Here is an 18,405-nt window from a genome sequence, read left to right on the forward strand (position 1 = left end):
CATACAGATTATAGTTATAATAATAATTCTCTTAATGTCTTTGTCTACTAATTCTAACTTCTGTGTCAGTTCTGGATCAGTTTTGATTCAATGATTGATTGACCAATTAAGAGTTTTCTCTTCATTGTGGATTGTATATTCCTGCTTCTCACCATACCTGTTAATTCTGATTAGATGCAAGGCACTGTGAATATTACCATAGTGGGTGCTGGATATTTCTAATAATCCTATAAATATTCTTGACCTTTGTTCTGTGGTGCTGTTGAATTACTTGGAAACAACCTGATTCCTCTATATCTTGCTTCTGCTTTTATTTTTTTTTAAAGATTTTATTTATTTTATTTGACAGATAGAGATCACAAGTAGGCAGAGAGGCAGGCAGAGAGAGAGAGAGGAGGAAACAGGCTCCCTGGTGAGCAGAGAGCCCGATGCGGGGCTCGATCCCAGGACCCTGGGATCATGACCTGAGCCGAAGGCAGAGGCTTTAACCCAATGAGTCACCCAGGCGTCCCTTGCTTCTGCTTTTAAACTTTGTTAGGCAGGACCAGGGTAGTGTTTATTAGGCAGAGGTTTAATTTTCTTCCATTCTGAAGACAAGTATCTTCTTAGTATTTTTTTTTAATCTTTTTTTTTCTTTTTTGGGGTTTTAATTTTATTTATTTTTCCAGCGTAACCGTATTCATTTTTTTTTAAATTTTATTTATTTATTTGACAGACAGAGACCACAAGTAGGGAGAGAGGCAGGCAGAGAGAGAGAGAGGAGGAAGCAGGCTCCCTGCCAAGCAGGGAGCCCGACGCGGGGCTCGATCCCAGCACCCTAGGATCATGACCCGAGCGAAAGGTAGAGGCTTTAACCCACTGAGCCACCCAGGCGCCCCAGTATTCATTGTTTTTGCACAACACCCAGTGTTCCATGCAATACGTGCCCTCCCTATTACCCACCACCTGGTTCCCCCAACCTCCCACCCCGAGCCTTCAAAACCCTCAGGTTATTTTTCAGAGTCCATAGTCTCTTATGGTTCGCCTCCCCTTCCAATTTCCCTCAACTTCCTTCTCCTCTCCATCTCCCAATGTCCTTCATGTCATTTGTTATGCTCCACAAATAAGTGAAACCATATGATACTTGACTCTCTCTGCTTGACTTACTTCACTCAGCATAATCACATCCAGTCCCGTCCATGTTGCTACAAAAGTTGGGTATTCATCTTTCCTTTTTTTTTTTTTTTTTCAAATAAACATACAATGTATTTTTATCCCCAGGGGTACAGGTCTGTGAATCACCAGGTTTACACACTTCACAGCACTCACGATAGCACATACCCTCCCCAGTGTCCATAACCCACCTCCCCCTCTCCCAACCCCACCTCCCCCCAGCAACCCCTAGTTTGTTTTGTGAGATTAAGAGTCATTTATGGTTTGTCTCCCTCCCAATCCCATCTTGTTTCATCTATTCTTCTCCTATCCCCCTAACCCCCCATGTTGCATCTCCACGTCCTCATATCAGGGAGATCATATGATAGTTGTCTTTCTCCGATTGACTTATTTCACTAAGCGTGATACCCTCTAGTTCCATCCACGTCGTCGCAAATGGCAAGATTTCATTTCTTTTGATGGCTGCATAGTATTCCATTGTGTATATATACCACTCTTCTTTATCCATTCATCTGTTGATGGACATCTAGGTTCTTTCCATAGTTTGGCTATTGTAGACACTGCTGCTATAAACATTCGGGTACACGTGCCCCTTCGGATCACTATGTTTGTATCTTTAGGGTAAATACCCAGTAGTGCGATTGCTGGGTCATAGGGTAGCTCTATTTTCAACTTTTTGAGGAACCTCCATGCTGTTTTCCAGAGTGGCTGAACCAGCTTGCATTCCCACCAACAGTGTAGGAGGGTTCCCCTTTCTCCGCATCCTCGCCAGCATCTGTCATTTCCTGACTTGTTAATTTTAGCCATTCTGACTGGTGTGAGGTGATATCTCATTGTGGTTTTAATTTGTATTTCCCTGATGCCGAGTGACGTGGAGCACTTTTTCATGTGTCTGTTGGCCATCTGGATGTCTTCTTTGCAGAAATGTCTGTTCATGTCCTCTGCCCATTTCTTGATTGGATTGTTTGTTCTTTGGGTGTTGAGTTTGCTAAGTTCCTTATAGATTTTGGATACTAGCCCTTTATCTGATATGTCGTTTGCAAATATCTTCTCCCATTCTGTCAGTTGTCTTTTGGTTTTGTTAACTGTTTCCTTTGCTGTGCAAAAGCTTTTGATCTTGATGAAATCCCAATAGTTCATTTTTGCCCTTGCGTCCCTTGCCTTTGCCGATGTTCCTAGGAAGATGTTGCTGCGGCTGAGGTCGAAGAGGTTGCTGCCTGTGTTCTCCTCAAGGATTTTGATGGATTCCTTTCTCACATTGAGGTCCTTCATCCATTTGGAGTCTATTTTCGTGTGTGGTGTAAGGAAGTGGTCCAATTTCATTTTTCTGCATGTGGCTGTCCAATTTTCCCAGCACCATTTATTGAAGAGGCTGTCTTTTTTCCATTGGACATTCTTTCCTGCTTTGTTGAAGATTAGTTGACCATAGAGTTGAGGGTCTATTTCTGGGCTCTCTATTCTGTTCCATTGATCTGTGTGGCTGTCTTGATGATGACAGCTTTGTAATAGAGCTTGAAGTCCGGAATTGTGATGCCACCAACTTTGGCTTTCTTTTTCAATATTCCTTTGGCTATTCGAGGTCTTTTCTGGTTCCATATAAATTTTAGGATTATTTGTTCCATTTCTTTGAAAAAAAATGGATGGTATTTTGATAGGGATTGCATTGAATGTGTAGATTGCTTTAGGTAGCATAGACATTTTCACAATATTTATTCTTCCAATCCAGGAACATACTATGAGCAACTCTACGCCAACAAATTTGACAATCTAGAAGAAATGGATGCATTCCTAGAGACATATAAACTACCACAACTGAACCAGGAAGAAATAGAAAACCTGAACAGGCCCATAACCAGTAAGGAGATTGAAACAGTCATCAAAAATCTCCAAACAAACAAAAGCCCAGGGCCAGACGGCTTCCCAGGGGAATTCTACCAAACATTTTAAGAAGAACTAATTCCTATTCTCCTGAAACTGTTCCAAAAAATAGAAATGGAAGGAAAACTTCCAAACTCATTTTATGAGGCCAGCATCACCTTGATCCCAAAACCAGACAAGGATCCCATCAAAAAAGAGAACTACAGACCAATATCCTTGATGAACACAGATGCAAAAATTCTCACCAAAATACTAGCCAATAGGATTCAACAGTACATTAAAAGGATTATTCACCACGATCAAGTGGGATTTATTCCAGGGCTGCAGGGTTGGTTCAACATCCGCAAATCAATCAATGTGATAGAACACCTTAATAAAAGAAAGAACAAGAACCATATGATACTCTCAATAGATGTTGAAAAAGCATTTGACAAAGTACAGCATCCCTTCCTGATCAAAACTCTTCAAAGTGTAGGGATAGAGGGCACATACCTCAATATTATCAAAGCCATCTATGAAAAACCCACCGCAAATATCATTCTCAATGGAGAAAAACTGAAAGCTTTTCCGTTAAGGTCAGGAACACGGCAGGGATGTCCATTATCACCACTGCTATTCAACATAGTACTAGAAGTCCTAGCCTCGGCAATCAGACAACAAAAAGCAATTAAAGGCATCCAAATCGGCAAAGAAGAAGTCAAACTATCACTCTTCGCAGATGATATGATACTATATGTGGAAAACCCAAAAGACTCCACTCCAAAACTGCTAGAACTTGTACAGGAATTCAGTCAAGTGTCAGGATATAAAATCAATGCACAGAAATCAGTTGCATTTCTGTACACCAACAACAAGACAGAATAAAGAGAAATTAAGGAGTCAATCCCATTTACAATTGCACCCAAAACTATAAGATACCTAGGAAAAAACCTAACCAAAGAGGCTAAGAATCTATATGCAGAAAACTATAAAGTACTCATGAAAGAAATTGAGGAAGACACAAAGAAATGGAAAAATGTTCCATGTTCTTCTTAGTATTCTATATCATGCTCCATAAATTATAAAGCTTTCCTCTCTGGTTGATGGAAATAAGCACTATTCCCTGCCCTTTTAAGCTCTGCATATTATTCCCTCTAATCCTTCTGGGTGGTTCTTTACCTTAACAATTTCTTCACAAGAATGAGCTGATTCCTACTCATCTGAATAATAGAGAAGGAACCCTGCAGATTCTCAGAATTCTCTCTGTATGGAGTTCTCTCTTTTCTGATAGTTCATCCTGAAAACTTTTATCTGCTTTGGCATCCTGGAATTCCCAGCTTCATCTGTTCAGCTCAGGGAAACCACTAGGCTTTGCCTGGATATCTTCTCCCTGTTCAATGGCCTCTGTGCTTTCTCTAGGCAGTATGTTAGGGTAATCACAGGGCTCACTTCATTTGTTTTCCACATCTCAGGAAAGACTATCCTATTCATTGCTGCTCAGTGTCTTGAGAACCATTGTTTTATATGTTGTGTCTGGATTTTTTTTATTTCAGTCAAGAGAGTAAATCTAGTTCCTTTCACTGTGTCTTGGCCAGAAGCCACTGTATAATAGTATCACCCTTACTCTCTTTTATTTACTCATTTTATACTTTAGTTCCACAAAGGCCAGTCCTACTGACTGGAGCAAAGAGAGCCAGAAGAGAGCCAAAGAGAGGGGCTTTAGTTGGAACACTGTTTCAGTTATACCTGCAATCTGCAGATATATAGAATTTCCCAGCTATGAATCTTTTCACTCATCAGAGGAGTCTGTCATAAAACCAGATGAAGCTGTTTGAGCTCCTTGAGGGTGGAGACCCCAACTAATGCAATTCTCTATCTCCAGCATCCAGAAAGGTAAATAAAATATGGCTTTGATTAGACAAAACTAACAAAAATACTCCACTCTATCATCACCACTGTAATGGTAGCTATGTGCTCAGCACTTTACATACATTATTTTACTCAAACCTCACAACAATTATTTTAGGTTATGCATCATTCCTATTTTATTGATAAAGAAACTAAGGCTTAGAAAGGTTAAACAGCTTCCACAATACTACACAACTATCTAGTGGCCGAAATGGAATCTGAGCAACATCTAGCCATGCTCTTGACCTTTGTGTAATACTGTATTTTATAAAGTTTTCCTAAACCACAGGCTTCCCTGCTGAAAGGCTAACCTCAGATTGTGCAGTCTGAAGTACCTGCTCCTAACCACCTGTATTCAGGGTTCCCATACATCAGTATGGAAGATCTCCACCAAAGTACTGATTAGTACTTTATACTTACCTGCTTCGTCTCACATGAGCAGTAGAGAAGAAATCGGTGCCGGGTGATGTCCTGAAATGATGTGTGCAGTTTGGTCCCAAAATCTTGAGTGTCAACTGCCTAAAATGGGTCAGAGATGAAATGCGATGAATTCCAGTACTGGTAACCAAAAGGAAGGTACCCACAGGATGTGGGAAGAGGATGAGACAAATTGAAGGCAAACCACTGGCATCCCTCATGTTATGTTTGGAGTTTCCTTAATTCCTATGGATACATAGAAGTAGAGAGAAGGCCTGGGATACATGCCATGAGACAAGTAGTTGTGGTTCCTGTGTCTTCCAGAGTCTGTTACCTAACCAAGATCTTTCAAACAAGGCCTTTGTTCTCCTGTCTCTATAGGAAATACATATCCCAGAGATTTCTCTGTTCATAAAGGGGTTATATAAACTGCTTTCCTCTAAAACAAGTGCCAGGAGAGCAGAGGCTTCACTATATTCAACTAAGACTGATATAAGAACTTTTCCTCAGGTAAGTCTTTTTGCAAATAAAGGATGAAGATAATAGCATCCATAAGGAATGGGTAGTAACTTCTATGTTTTAGTATAGAATTGCAGGATATTAGAGTTAAAGGGAACAAGAGTAATCCCCTAATACAATAAACTAATTTTACAGATGAGAAAACTAAAATCCAAAAAGGCAAAGTAACCCACCTAAGATCTCATGGCTTGTTATACAAAAGTTAGGCCTGACCTAAGGATTTCCAATGCGGCATTCTTCTCATTACCCTGTGCTATCCACATGATCCAGAAAGCTGAAGCTAGGGGGTATAGCTCAGGGGTAGAGCATTTGACTGCAGAAAGCTGAAGCTGTAGGAGGCACTACATTATAAAGGTGTCATACTCTTAGACCTAGTAACTCTACTTATAGAAATTTATTCTAGGAAATAATTCAGAAGAAGCAAGATATCACACAGAGGTATTAACTGAAATACTATTTATACTGGCAAAAAGAATATAAGCAACTTAAATGCCTATTATTAAGGGAATGGGTTATTAGATCAAACCAACGTAGTGAAATTGGCTAACTGATAGAAATTTTAGAGCAGTTGAAACAGGGAAGTGTCAACTTATATATGAATATAGAATTCTTCAGTTACAACTGTACAATGTAACTTGTATGAGATAATATCCAAAAAATCTAATTACAGTGATAAATATTATTAGCTATTATTTTAAATGTTGAATGTATTATACTATTTTTTCAAGGAAAAAAGTACAAAAAAATAAAGCAACAGACATGGAATGAGTGGATCACGCACTGCTAATACCAGCTGGTCAGCACATGTTCCTAAAGGAAAGAAAGAAACTAACATTCATTCAGAACCCACCGTGGGCTACTTGCATGTTCACACTTCGCCCTCACCATCGCAATAACCCTGAGGCACTATTATTTTTTCCACTTTATAGATGAAGCTCAGACAAATTAACCATCAGCCTAAGTCCACAGAGCCAGTAAGTAAATGAGCCAAGAACTGAACTCAGGCCTCAGACTTCAATTGTTATACTATTCTATACTGCCAAACATGTGTAATACTTAAGGCTACTCAGTTATTTCCAATGTATTCTGTCACCATGAGGTACCAAAACATTCTTCCATAAGGAACTGGGAATCACTGTCTAATCTTGGTTCTAACTGTAACCAGCTATGTGACCTAAAGCAAGTAGAAATTTTAGGTAACTTATTTTCTCATTTATAAAGTAGTACATGCATACTCTCCATTCAATAAATATTTCTTAAAACATCACAGGCCTGACACTATGTACATAAAATCAGAATTTTTGATCACAGTAGGATAAAATGAAATAATGTTTCTAAAAGCTCTGTACATAATGCTGTGTTGGGCAGTAGAATGTCATTAGAACCCTGGCACTTTTAAGCAGCCCCAAGTTCCCACTAACTTGAAGGGCCTGGAGACAGATCTTTCGGAAGCTGTTGCTGGTGCTTCCAGTCACGATACTCATGATGGAATTCACAGCCACTGAGAGTGAGGCCTGAAATTTCTGATGATCCTAAGAAACATATTAAGAAGAGATGGTAGTTTATAATAATCCCAACCTACGGGTTCAGAGAATCCCAAAGGAATCAAAGATTTCAGTAACAGCAGGATTTCAACAACTCTTCCCCCGTCCCCATCAACAATACTTACTGAGATCGTGCCATAGGAAGGACACTTATGGATTGAAACAATGGTCTACCCTTTTGCAGAGATGACTTACTGACACAGAAATATTCAGAAAAGATAAGCCATGAGAGACTAGGCAATAAAACAGATGTGCCTGCTATTAAAAAAAAAAAAAAAAGCTTTAAACTTTGCCCTCTTAGTGTGGTTGTTTTTTCCCTCAAAGAGGGCCATATGAATTTAAGTAATATGTTACAAAAAGTATATAGGATATAGGAAGTCAGAAAGTCAGATAAAAAGAGAAAGTGTTGGGGCACCTGGATTGATCAGTTCGTTAAGCCTCTGCCTTGGGCTCAGGTCATGATCCTGGAGTCCCAGGATCAGGATCCCTGCTCAGCAAGGAGACTGCTTCTCCCTCTCCCTGGGCTCCTCCCTCCTCCCCCACACTCCCAGCTTATGCTCACTCGCTCTCTCTTGCTCACTCTCTCTCTCACCTTACACCAGTTAGAATGGCCAAAATTAGCAAGACAGGAAACAACGTGTGTTGGAGAGGATGTGGAGAAAGGGGAACCCTCTTACACTGTTGGTGGGAATGCGAGTTGGTATAGCCACTTTGGAGAACAGTGTGGAGATTCCTCAAGAAATTAAAAATAGAGCTTCCCGATGACCCTGCGATTGCACTACTGGGTATTTACCCCAAAGATACAGATGTAGTGAAAAGAAGGGCCATCTGTACCCCAATGTTTATAGCAGCAATGGCCATGGTCACCAAACTGTGGAAAGAACCAAGATGCCCTTCAATGGACGAATGGATAAGGAAGATGTGGTCCATATACACGATGGAGCATTATTCCTCCATCAGAAAGGATGAATACCCAACTTTTGTAGCAACATGGACGGGACTGGAAGAGATTATGCTGAGTGAAATAAGTCAAGCAGAGAGAGTCAATTATCATATGGTTTCACTTATTTGTGGAGCATAACAAATAACATGGAGGATAAGGGGAGATGGAGAGGAGAAGGGAGTTGAGGGAAATTGGAGGGGGAGATGAACCACGAGAGACTATGGACTCTGAAAAACAACCTGAGGGTTTTGAAGGGGTGGGGGGTGTGAGAGGTTGGGGGAGCCAGGTGGTGGGTATTAGGGAGGGCACGTATTGCATGGAGCACTGGGTGTGGTGCACAAATAATGAATTCTGTTATGCTGAAAAGAAATAAATTAAATAAATAAATAAAATCTTAAAAAAAAAAAGGGAATGTGATGTTATAAACCATTAGGAAATGAGGGCAAAATGTAAGATTTAGAGAAGCAGTAGCTCCAAACGCATGGGTAGAAAGGGAAGAAAGATAAGGAAAGGCTCATTATTAGTCATTTTTCTCGATTATTTCATCCCTACTTACTCAAATTCACCCATTAGGAGGTAAGACTATGCAGGCTGTTAAATCTTGAGTTCCTAGGCTAGAGGCGATGTAAGGATCAGCCGAGGTGACAAAAGAGGAGAAGGCGTGAAGGGAGGAAGGGCTCTCAAGCTCGGTCATCTCCTCTAGTTCTTATGAATTTCTTATTACCTTGGTAGCCTGGTGATGCTGTTCTAAGGCCTGGTCCATGGCAACCTGGATGGAATCTTGCACTACGCTGTGGCTCTCCATGAGGATGGCACTGAGATGAGTGGTGAGCAAAGCGTGGACTCCTAAGGGGAGGGAAAATATTGGTAACTTTGAATGAGAATGGCCACTTCAAGACTGCTGTCATGGTGCTATGAGTTAGGGGTGGAATGAGAAAGAGGCCTTTTGGAAGAAGAGGACACTTTTGCCTATCCAGAAATCATTACTTTTTTAGACCAAACAAAACCATCCCCCCCCAAAACAAACAACAACAAAAAGTCAGCAACTTACAAACCCATCCAAATCCACTTGCAAATGAAAAAGACTTCAAAAACTAAGTGTGAAGGTTGACATTATTTTTGAAGAGACAAGTGAGGGATCCTGTTTAGTTCATATCAGAAACAGAACTATCTACCACATACTATAACAATGACACTGGCGACTCCCAAAGGATAGGGGGAGGAGGAAGAGAAAAAGGAAAGGCCTGTTGGAGAGTGTGTCTACCCTACTCCCTGCCTATGTGCGCATCACTGTTGGGGTGAGCCGCTGTTACTGTCAGGGTCTCAATCCTTTCACCCATCCTGGGATACAAAAAAAGTCAACACTGACAAAGATGATTCTGAGACTGCTGGTAGGCATTTTTATTTATTTTTTATTTTGTTTTTTTTCTTCAAGGTATGTTTAAATGGGGCTATTTCTAATTAACCGTAGGCACCACTGCTCAGAAGAAAAGCTAACAGTTAAGAGAAATAGGTAAAATATGTCAAACAATAGGCTAGCCTGATGACCCAGAGACAACAGACATGGGAAGACAAATTCACTTTACACCTGAGAAAATCCTTTTAATTAACCTTTCCTTTTTCAGTATTTTTCTGTTCTCCCCTGAATACTCCGTGCAAGGGCTATGGTGAAGCAGCTACAGCTGGCTGGCTTTTCTCAGGGCTGCATTAAAAATGCAAACCAGAAGGTACATTTTCTACCACAAGGCACCATGATGCTATCCCAGAAAGGAATGCAAAATGTGGTCTGCTCAAAAGGAATCCAAAATTGGAGTCTGGAGAACATAGATCTAGAGTGAATTCAACCACTAGCTTGTGGTGACCAAGTCCCTTCACTTTTCTCACTTCAAAACTAAAACCGGCTTTATACCACCTGCTCTCACAGGCATGTTGCGCAGATAAACTGGGATAATATATATGAAGTGTTTTTAAATGTACATTGCAATATGCAACGGGACAATATTGCTATTGCTATGATGATATCGCATGGATTACTGTTTTCTATTGTTTGGTGCTAAGAATAGCCTCAAGAAACCAGTTAGGCCCTTTTTGAAAGCAGACATTTAATTAAAAAGCTACAAGTTTGTTCCCCTAAAACTGATGATACTACCAGATGCCTTTAACGTTGTAGCAAAATAATGAGTTAATCATAGAAAAGTTACCATGACAAGGTGGGCAGGAGGCCAGTTAAGTGATTTTTTTAAGACACATGGAAACAGACTGTAGTTCTGCACAATCTGTTTCCTAAAAGTAGCTCTAGAGAAAGCTTTCAAGGATATGAGAAAGAATAAGGGAAAAAGAAGATAAAATTACTGTGTCTCTATTCATGTATCTACATCTACCTACCTTTACCATATACCCCTTTTCGAAGGCTAGTCCTACACTACCAGATGTGTAAGGAAATTTATAAAGATACATAGTATGGGGGCTCCTGGGTGGTTCAGTCAGCTGAGCAGCTTGCTGTTGATTTCGGCTCAGGTCGTTATCTCGGGCTCCGGGATCAAGCCCAGTGACAGCACCATTGGGCTCCATGCTCAGCAGGGAGTCTGTTTCAGGATTTTCTCTGTCTGCCCTCCCCACTCCCTCAAATAAATAAATTGTTTTTTTAAGATACTTAGTATGTTTACTAATGCAGTGATAAATTTCTATTTAATCCAATATCGAGTATCACTACCTGAGATGCTACAGGCCTTTAGAGTCAGGCTAAGCAGAGATGTATAAACTATCACATCACTGCAAGAATGACAGGAACCACTGGTTTTTGTGGAATCTGAGTTCTTCAGGTATGTTCGATAGGATTCAGAAAATGGTATGAGACTCTCTGTCATCCCAGGGAAGACTGAATGTGATAATGCCTCTAGCAGACCTCAAAACAAAACAAAACAAAATCGAAACCAAACAACAACCAACAAAAGAAGCCTGCCAAAAGACAGTGGATCTTAAGTCCTAAGAGGGTCTTAGACTTGGAAGGGCTTTGATAGCACCTAGTCTAACAATCTCACATTAAATATATGAAAAGGGAAGATCAGATGATTTATGTGACTTGTTTCCCAAAAATCACCAAGGAATTTGATAGCAGAACTAAAATTTTACCCAGCTTTCTTGATTCTACCCTGAAGTCCTTTCCACTATTCTAACATTTTTCTCTTATCAGCCTCTGTCCATACAAGTGCAGGCTGGGTAACAACCCTAGGCCTCCTCACTTTGTCCTCCCTGCTGGAAGCCTCATTAGTCTGGGTCACTTCGGGCTCCCATTCCAGGGCCTTGATGAATGGAAGAGTGGGGCACCAGACAACAGCTCTTCAAATGAAGAGCGGCAAGTCAGAACCCACAAAAGCGGTGTGCTTCTCTCCTAAACAATATACAGATACTGGGAAAAGACCAGAGAAGCAGAGAAAACGGGGAGCAGGAAAAATCCCACAGCTGACAACAGTTTGTTCAGTAACTAGTTGGCACCAGTCAGCACAGCTCTTCTGCTCTGGGGACGTAAGCTGTCTCCTTTCTCTCATGACTCAGTGGGAGCAGGGCCGCAGCAGAGGAGCACTGCAATGGCTGGAGTAGAGCCTCAGGAAAAAACACTGGCTCAAAGAGCGCACAGAAACACAGAAGCCCTGAAAGGGAGGCTTCTGAACCTTTCTTCGGGCATTTATAAGCTCCATGTCTTGCTATTTCCAAGTTTAGGAGGGCATTGGGAAACTCTCTTTGGGGCACCTGGGTGGCTCAGTTGGCTAAGTGTCTGCCTTCAACCCAGATAACATCCCTGATTGAGCCCTGGGAACTCAGCAGGGTGTCTCCTTCCTCTTCCTCTGCCCCTCCCCCTCCCCTGCTCACACTCTCTCAAATAAGTAAAATCTTAAACAAAAAGAACACTTAAATTTATATCTCAGTGTTTATTGGATTAAAATGCATAAGCCAACTCACACTCAGAGTTTTTCAAACTTCACTATATTTAAAAATTACCTGAGAATCTTGTTAAAGATGCAGACTCTTGAGCCATACCATATTTTTACGTTATAACAAAACAGTGAGTTAATCCTTGGCTCAGGAAGCAGCATATTTTCAAATACGGGAGGTGATTCTGATGCATGCATTTCAGGGACCACCAAACAGAACCTTTCTGGTAACAGGTTATCACCAATTTGTTAGATAAACTCTAAAGTCCCCCTTTGTACGCCTGAGCAAGGACAGTTTCTCCCTTTCCAGAGGGCCATGTGGCAGTCACATAAAGTCATTCATACCATTACACGCCCACGCCTCCCTGTGTTGTGGTTGAGAGAGATGTTGCCTCAAGGCCAAGCAATGAGAGTAATGTTTCTTGATTCCACCTGCAAAAGTGGTAACGTGGTGGACAGTTCTCAGCCTGAGCTTTAAAAATGTACTGCTATCTGAATCCTGTCTCAGTCCAAGGAAATCATAATCCCTGGGGGGTGACATCTGGGCATTTTTTAGAAGCTCCCCAGGTAATATATCAAGCAGCTAAGGTTGAGAACCACTCATCTAAGGTAACAGACTCTGTAGAGATCATTACAGAAGTATCCACGGGTATCTGGCCAACTAAATCTGGGAATGTCATCATTTGAAGGGTGTTTCAAGATACGTATCTTTTCCGTAGAACATATAGTTTAACTTTTTAAGGCAAGGTTTTTCATTAAAATTCATTTTTCTACAGAAATATATGTAATTCAGACATGTGCATCATAGAAAGTCTCCCTTTCTTTACTTTCTTAACATTTAAGCACACCCAAACTGGCAGCCCCTATACCTACTCCACAGTTCTGTTTGCTGGACTGGAAATCCGCTGTGAAAATCCACGAAGAGAAAAAGCAGCAGCGTTTGTCCCTGGGAGTCCATATTCTGAGACTGATCTCCCTCACTGGATTCCACCTGATAACTCACATCTGGAAGCACCAAATCTGGGGGACAAGAGAGATACTGTGTCACCCTCACCAGCGGCCCCCAGCATAAACATCAGATCACCATCTCCTATTTTTTATGTACACCTGCTATTTATCTTTCCTTGCATTTTTCTAATATCCTCCAGGTTTCTTTATTCCTGTGCAAAGAAAGGGAGATATACCTCTATCCAAATTGAGATCCAAACTGGGCACCACACACAAGTGGTATTTCTTCCAGTCAATGAAATAAGAGGTATCTTTGAAGACTGTAGTAGTTGGCTGCTCCTGACCTGGCAATATCAGAGGCAGACCTGATGGTCCATATAGAAATATGTATAGTTGCTAAAGAAAACTACTAGATTTTAGTTTTTTATGACTCTGTATTCATTTTCATAAAACAAGCATAACACTGACCTGCTTCACACTCCCAGAAATAAACTAGGGTGCTAGATGATTACGTATTCCTTTCCACATCGAATAGAGGTGTGAGGCACCAGAGAAGGTCCACTAGAATCCCTAGAAATTTATTCTGGGTTTAATAAGTCTGTGCTACAGGTATAGTATTGGGACAATTAGTTTATATATTCATCCTAGTTATTCCATCATAGGTTTGAGTGGTACTACAAGCTAAACACCATATTAAATTCAGAGGATACAAAGATGAATACCCAGATTTAATACCTACCTTTGAGTTATCATATTTATAGTACTGGAGATACAGGTAAAAATCAGTAAAATATGGTATGATACATACTAGAATAGAAGTATATACAAAGAAATACCTTTCAGTAAGTATCTGAGTATATTCATATTAAGAAGGAAATTCCTTACCTTCTCTAGCCATATTCTCTAACCAAGACCAAGGGGGCCAGGACATCTGAAATGGTTTCCTTCTCTTGATTTCGCTCCTACCCTCACCCTCCCTTTTACCCAGGGTTTCTCCATCTTAGCACTACTGGCACATTAAGCCAGATAATTGTTGTAGGGGCTGTCCTGTGAACTGTAGGATGTTTAGCAGTACCCCTGGCCTCCACCTACTAGATGCCAGTAGCAAGCTGCTCCTGAGTCATGACAGTCAAAAATTCTCCAGACATTCCCAAATGTCCCATGAGGGCAAAATTCTTCAGTTAAGAACTAATACTTAACCCTTTTTGTTCCCTAAACCAAAGCTAAATAAACCAGAGATATATTTTCCTTTATCTTTTTTTGTTTTCATCCTCTTTTTAACAGGGTACACATGAAGAATTAAGTGTGAAGATTAAAATCCTCACCCGGAGGCACTATGAAAAGTCCCAGCAGAACAAGGCAAGACAGTACCCCTAAATGAAGTCGCTATCACAAATCCAAGACATTTACACAGGAGCTAAGGCCAACGCATTCACTTTTTAGAGCCAGGGGAGCTTTGAGGTACTGCAAGCTCAGTAAGAGGGGAGTGTCTGAAGAGTCAAAATGTGTGACTATCTTTTCATTGGGTTGTTGAAACCATCTACATTTAATATAAGTGCTGTTATCGTTGGGTTTAAATCTACCATCTTATTATGTGTTTTGCATTTGTTTCTTGTATTTCCCTCTTTTCTATTTTGGACTCGGTGTTTTTTGTAATTCCATTTTTGTTTTTTTGTTTTATTTGACAGAGAGAAATCACAACTAGGCAGAGAGGCAGGCAGAGAGAGAGGAGGAAGCAGGCTCCCGGCGGAACAGAGAGCCCGATGCGGGGCTCGATCCCAGGACCCTGGGATCATGACCTGAGCCGAAGGCAGAGGCTTTAACCCACTGAGCCACCCAGGCGCCCCTGTAATTCCATTTTTAACCTCCTTTTTGACTTATTCGTTTTAATTCTTTGTTGTAATAACTTAGGGATTGTTTTAGGCTTTATAGTATACAACTTTATCACCACCTACTTTTAAGTGATATTTTAACAGTTAACACACATAAAGTATAAGAATCCTGCAAAAATACTTCCATTTCTCCCCTCTTGGTCTTCGTACTATTGTCACTCATTTTACTGTGACACAGCATATAAATCTTATATATCGATGGCTTTTTTTTTTTTTTTTTTTTTTTGCTTTAAAAAGTCAACTCTCAGGGCACCTGGGTGGCTCAGTGGGTTAAGCCTCTGCCTTGGGCCCAGGTCATGATCTCAGGGTCTTGGGATCGAGCCCCATATCAGGCTCTCTGCTGGCCGGGAAGCCTGCTTCCTCCTCTCTCTCTCTGCCTGCCTCTCTGCCTACTTGTGATCTCTCTGTCAAACAAATAAAATCTTTTTTTTTTTTTTTTTTTTTTTTTAAAGATTTTATTTATTTATTTGACAGAGAGATCATAAGTAGGCAGAGAGGCAGACAGAGAGAGTGAGAGGGAAGCAGGCTCCCTGCTGAGCAGAGAGCCTGATGTGGGACTCGATCCCAGGACCCTGAGATCATGACCTGAGCCGAAGGCAGCAGCTTAAACCACTGAGCCACCCAGGCGCCCCAAACAAATAAAATCTTTAAAAAATAAAAATAAAAAAATTTTAAAAGTCACTGTCTTTTAAAGAGATTTTTTAAAATACGGCAAAAACCTTATTCACATAGCTATGGTCTCCAAGTACTCCTCTTTATTTGTGTAGATCTAGAATTCCATCTTCTGTCTGAAGCATTTCCTTTAACATTTCTTACAATATAGATCTGCTGGTGATTGAAATCTTTTGTACATCTGAAAAATTCTTTATTTTGCCTTTGTTTTTAAAAATATTTGCTTTTGGTATAGAATCCGGGTTAAGTTTTTGTTTTTGTTTTTTTTTACTATTTTAAAAATGTCGCTTCAGTGGCACCTGTGTGACTCAGTTGGTTAAGTGTCTGACTCTTGATTTTGGCTCAGGTCATGTTCTCAGGGTCGTGAGATCAAGCCCCACCTTGGGCTCCATGCTAAGTGTTCAGCTTGCTTAAGATTCTCTCTCTCCCAGGGCACCTGGGTGGCTCAGTGGGTTAAAGCCTCTGCTTTCAGCTCAGGTCACAATCCTGGGGTCCTGGAATTGAGACCCGCCTCTGGCTCTCTGCTCAGTGGGGAACCTGTTTCCTCCTCTCTCTCTGTCTGCCTCTCCACCTACTTGTGATCTCTCTCTCTCTGTGTCAAATAAATAAATAAATAAATAAATATACTTAAAAAAAAAAAAAAAAAAAGATTCTCTCTCTCCCTCTCCAAGAGGCTGGGTGGTGAAGTGGGTTGAGCATCTGACTCTTGGTTTCAGCTCAGGTCATGATCTCAGGGTCCTGAGACTTAGCCCTGTGTTGGGTTCTGTACTTAGTGGAGAGTCTGCTGGAGATTCTCTCTTTCCCTGCCCCTCCCACATTCTCTAAAATAAATAAATCTTTAAAAGTCAGGGGTGGGGGCGGTGCCTGGATGGTTCAGTTGGTTAAGCAACTACCTTCAGCTCATGTCTGATTCTGGAGTCCTGGGATCGAGTCCCACATCGGTGGGGGGGGGGGGTACATGCTCAGTGGGGAGTCTGCTTCTCCCTCTGACCCTCTTAGGCTCTTTCTCATTCTCTCTCAAATAAATAAATAAAATCTTTAAAGAATCAAAAAGATTCTCCCTCTCCCTCTGCCCCTCCACCCCCAGCTCATGTGCTCTCTCTTAAAAATAAAAAAATAAATAAAACAAAAATTTTGCTTCACTTTCTCCTAGCTTACAGTTTCCAATGAGAAATCTTAATTCTCATCTTGGTTCCCCAGTATGTTATATATGTCTTTTTACCTTAGTCTCTTTTAAAGTTTTTTTTCTTTATTATTGGCTTTAACCAATTTGATTATGATGTATCTTGATATAATTTTATTCAAGTTTCTTATGTTTAAAGTTTGTTGATCTTCTTGCATTTATAGATTTATACTTTTCATCAAATTTGGAAATCTGGGGAACATTATTTCCTCAAATATTTTATCTGCCCTCCCTCCCTGCAGGAATCCAATTACATGTCTCTAAATTAGGCCACTTGAGGTTATCCCATAGTTTACTGAAGCTTTGTTCACTTTTTTAGTCTTTTTTGGGTTTCATTTTAGTTTCTATTGCCATGTCTTCAAGCTCACTGATATTTTCCTCTGCATCTGTCACGAATCTCATCCAGTGTATTTTTATCCTAAAAGTTGTAATTTCTATGTCTAGTTGTTCAATTTGGGTGCTTTTTATAGCTTTTGTCTCTTAAGATGTTCAATATTTTCCTCTCACACCTTGAATATACGGGTACAGTTATACCCGTCTTAATGTCCTTGTTTACAATCCTATTACCTATGTCATTTCTGGGCAGTGCTCATTGACCAATTTTTTTTTTCTTTCATTATGGGTCCTATTTTCCGGTTTGTTTGCATGCCAAGTAATTTTTTATTGGATGCCTAGCATTATGAAGTTTATCTGGTCAAATGCAGGACATTTTTGCATTCCTGTAAATATTCTTGAACTTTTTTTCTCAAACACTATAAAGTTACTTAGGAATAGTTTGAGCCTTTTGGATCTTACTTTCAAGCTTTGTTAGGTGGACCAGGGAAGCTAGGGCTAGGACTAACTCTTCCACTATATGCAGGTAAAACCTTCTTAGGACTCCAACTGATACTTTATGAAATATGAGGTTTTCCATCCTGCCTCGTAGGAACAGAAACCATTCCCAGGTCTGTGTGTACTCCAGGAATTCTCCTCTGTCTGGAGCTCTCTCTGCATATTCATCTCCTCTTTGGTACTCTGTAAGTTCTAGCTCCCTGAACCTCCCTAAACTCTGAACTTTGTCTTCTCAACTCAGAGAGATCACTAGACTCTAGCTGGGTATAACCTCCCATACGAACTTCTCTCTAGTAGTATAGTGGTACAACACAGGGTTTGTTTGTATCTCCTCTCTCTAGACCTACTGTCCTATACTATCTATTGTTTATATCACTTGTCCATTTTTTAAAATTGTTCATGGTAGGAGGTTGGATCCAGTCCCTGTTATTTGTTCTTGGCTGGAAGTAGAATTTCTGAAATTGACATAATCTCATGGACTCTGATAGCTTCTTTGCTTTCCGGATCAACATAAGATACCCAGGATCATCTTGTAGATTTTTTTTTTTAAGATTTTATTTATTTATTTGAGAGAGAGCACACATAGGGTGGGGGAGGAGGGAAACAG

The 18,405-nt window shown here is 40.5% G+C and overlaps 1 protein-coding gene across 2 annotated transcripts in view; it reads right to left on the bottom strand.

Moving 5' to 3' along the window:
- The window catches only part of C8H11orf80 (chromosome 8 C11orf80 homolog), a 101,317-nt gene that overhangs the window by 16,829 nt on the left and 66,083 nt on the right, over positions 1 to 18,405 (bottom strand). For both annotated transcript variants that reach the window (XM_046015571.1, XM_046015570.1), the window contains 5 exons: positions 13,457 to 13,607; positions 13,146 to 13,292; positions 9,065 to 9,186; positions 7,275 to 7,385; positions 5,338 to 5,436 (listed from right to left, as the gene is read on the bottom strand). In XM_046015571.1, the coding sequence (XP_045871527.1) occupies positions 5,338 to 5,436; positions 7,275 to 7,385; positions 9,065 to 9,186; positions 13,146 to 13,292; positions 13,457 to 13,607 (630 nt within the window). The remainder of the gene's footprint in view (positions 1 to 5,337; positions 5,437 to 7,274; positions 7,386 to 9,064; positions 9,187 to 13,145; positions 13,293 to 13,456; positions 13,608 to 18,405) is intronic.

Source organism: Meles meles, chromosome 8 (genome assembly GCF_922984935.1).
Source record: "Meles meles chromosome 8, mMelMel3.1 paternal haplotype, whole genome shotgun sequence".
Lineage (NCBI taxonomy): Eukaryota > Metazoa > Chordata > Mammalia > Carnivora > Mustelidae > Meles > Meles meles.